The 2515-nt window shown below is 36.3% G+C and overlaps 1 protein-coding gene across 1 annotated transcript; it reads right to left on the bottom strand.

Annotated features, from left to right (window-relative positions):
• Positions 1–730: 730 nt before the first annotated feature.
• On the bottom strand, positions 731–2270 carry LOC131073028 (fatty acid desaturase 4-like 1, chloroplastic). The gene has a single exon (XM_058009375.2). The coding sequence runs from the start codon at positions 2011–2013 to the stop codon at positions 1060–1062; it is 954 nt and encodes a 317-aa protein (XP_057865358.1). The 5' UTR covers positions 2014–2270; the 3' UTR covers positions 731–1059.
• Between the last annotated feature and the right edge of the window lie 245 nt (positions 2271–2515).

Below are 2515 nucleotides of genomic sequence, written 5' to 3'. Positions count from 1 at the left end.
GAATTTCTCCTCCTCTTTTTTCTTCTCTTCATTTTCTTTAATATTGTTTCTTTGATATTTTTACATTAAAAGAATAAAACCATTACATCCTCTTAAAGGAAGGAGAAAAAATCACACATCTATTTTAAAATATTTGTCTTTTAAACTGGGCACATATTAAGAAAATTGAGATAGCAAGTTCAACCGTTTCTACACCTTATACACTTAAATTGAAATTTCCTCTGCATTAATACAACGTGGCATCTCTCTTTTCTGTAATCTCCCTTTAATGGAAAATGCTCTCTAATCACAAAGAAAACCTTAATGTTGATAGTTATGAGTGACAATATAATTATTGATTTTCTTTTACAGTAAATCTGGTTCTTGAAACATGTTTTGGTGTTTTACACCTCTTATTTAATCTTACATGGACCTAAGTGAATGATAGATTATGATGAATCTCTGAAGATAGCAACTTTAGATTTGTCAAAGCATGGTTTGTATAGAATAAGAATCTATGATTCTAGATCCACATCCAAGAAAAAAATCATTAAAAATTTATGAATAATAAGAGTTGAGGGTTTGTTTATTGAAGGTCTGATTCGATTGGCGAGATCTTCTTTAGATAGATACAAGGTCACGAGGTTCAATCTTCCAACTCACATAATACTAAAAAACGTATATGAATAAACACAAAGTCACAAGGTCCAATGCTCCGATCCACATAATACCCCAATCTAAAAAAAATATAGAAAATAAAAAACCCATTAAGTTGTTTAATACAAGCTAGCATTTCTTTTCGTTTTGAGATGAATCCCTTGCACTTCCAGTCTATTAAGTGCATGGATGTGGCACAGTGCTAGCCAAGCACCAAAATCTACAAAGGATAAGAATTTAATGACAGCTTCAAAGTCCACTGTTACACAAAGCTGTTACGTGTCAAACATTTACATCACACACTTAAAACTATAGCTTAGATAACATTAAGACAAATGTATTGGTAATAAGAAACAATATGTTCTACACAATGAATTCTGTGTCATTTTACTAACAATCCCAATGACAAAAGAAATTAGATCACTATAACAATTCATTAGATCCATCATCAAAATAAGAGCCATCCTGCAACCATTCTGCAGCAGTTTCATCCCAACACCTAGGCCTCACACCCCACTTAAGATATATAAACATCTCCATCTTCTTGAAGAACTTGGTGCTGTCCAACAATGGATTCCACATCCCACTAACTATACAATAATTGTTATCATAAGGTGCTCTATGGTGAGCTCCATGCCTCACTCTTGACACCAAAACACCCAAATCCTGTAGTTGAATAACCAGAGCAGGCAATTCACTTTTCTTGCAGTGAGCCCAACAATGAAACTGCTGGCTAAAAACTATGCAACCAGTTCCAACTCCAAGAAATGAGAGCAATGCAGGATTATCAGGAACAAGGAAGAAGAAACCCATGAGAAGAAAAGATGCAGGCCTTGCCAATGCATGTATATTGTTAGCAAATTGTCTTCTAGTTATAGTCCATGGTCTTTTATGGTGCCCCTGAAATGCATCAATCTGAGGGCCAAAGATGGGTGTGTTTGCATCCCCATAATTGTCTATCCCCCAATGATAAATTCCTGTCCCTAGGTCTGCAAACATATAGCCCATGTAGGCTGATAACAATCCAGCTAGGATTGATTCAGTAGAATCCATGGCTATTATAGATTTGATAGACAATGCCACTAGGGCTCCACATCCAATGGTGACCCATAATCTATGGGTGAAGGTTGATTCCAAGCTGGAGTCTGAAAGACCCATTTCTTGGCCATTGCTGTAAGATTGTGCAGATTGTGTCACTGCTTTTGGCTTTGTAGAAACTGAGCATGTTATGCTTCTATGAGAAGATGACTTGAGAATTATGGAAAATTTGCATATGGGTCTGTGGGGGGATTTGATGGAGATGAAATGAATTGAAGTGCCCAACTTATGCAATGGTCTGGTGAGACTCATTGCATTGGCACTTCCAATGGTAGCCATCTTCTTCTTCTTTCTTGATTGCTTTCTTTTCTTGGATCCCTAAAAACCAGCTATAAGTGATGAAGTACAATTGGGTTTATTGAATTCTTGAATATTCTAGGCTTGGGAAATGAATGGTATGATGGGCTTGAAGCATTTAGCAAGCATACAACAATGGGAAATGAATGGTGTAATGGGCTTGAAGCATTTAGCAATCATACAACAAAATAGCCAAGATTTAGAATTAATATGAGTCTTTTTAAGGCCTGGGAAGTTTAGAACAAATTTTGCTTTGACTTATACGATGGTATATCCGGTGTAGAGGATTTTGTTCCACTCAAAACCCATTCTAGCATCTTTCATTTTGGGTGATGTGGTGTTTTGAACTCCTCAAATTGAAGACTAATGAGATTGCGTACGTGAACTCCATTCAATGAAAGGTGCAAGCATATTCTGGAACTTGAGGAAGATGCGAGATAGTTGTGGAGAATTGTAGGCCCTTAATTCAAAGTGATTCCCATGA

The sequence above is a fragment of the Cryptomeria japonica genome, chromosome 6 (assembly GCF_030272615.1).
Source record: "Cryptomeria japonica chromosome 6, Sugi_1.0, whole genome shotgun sequence".
Lineage (NCBI taxonomy): Eukaryota > Viridiplantae > Streptophyta > Pinopsida > Cupressales > Cupressaceae > Cryptomeria > Cryptomeria japonica.
The sequence above is the reverse complement of the archived record's forward strand: the minus strand, read 5'-3'. Positions and strand labels throughout refer to the sequence as shown.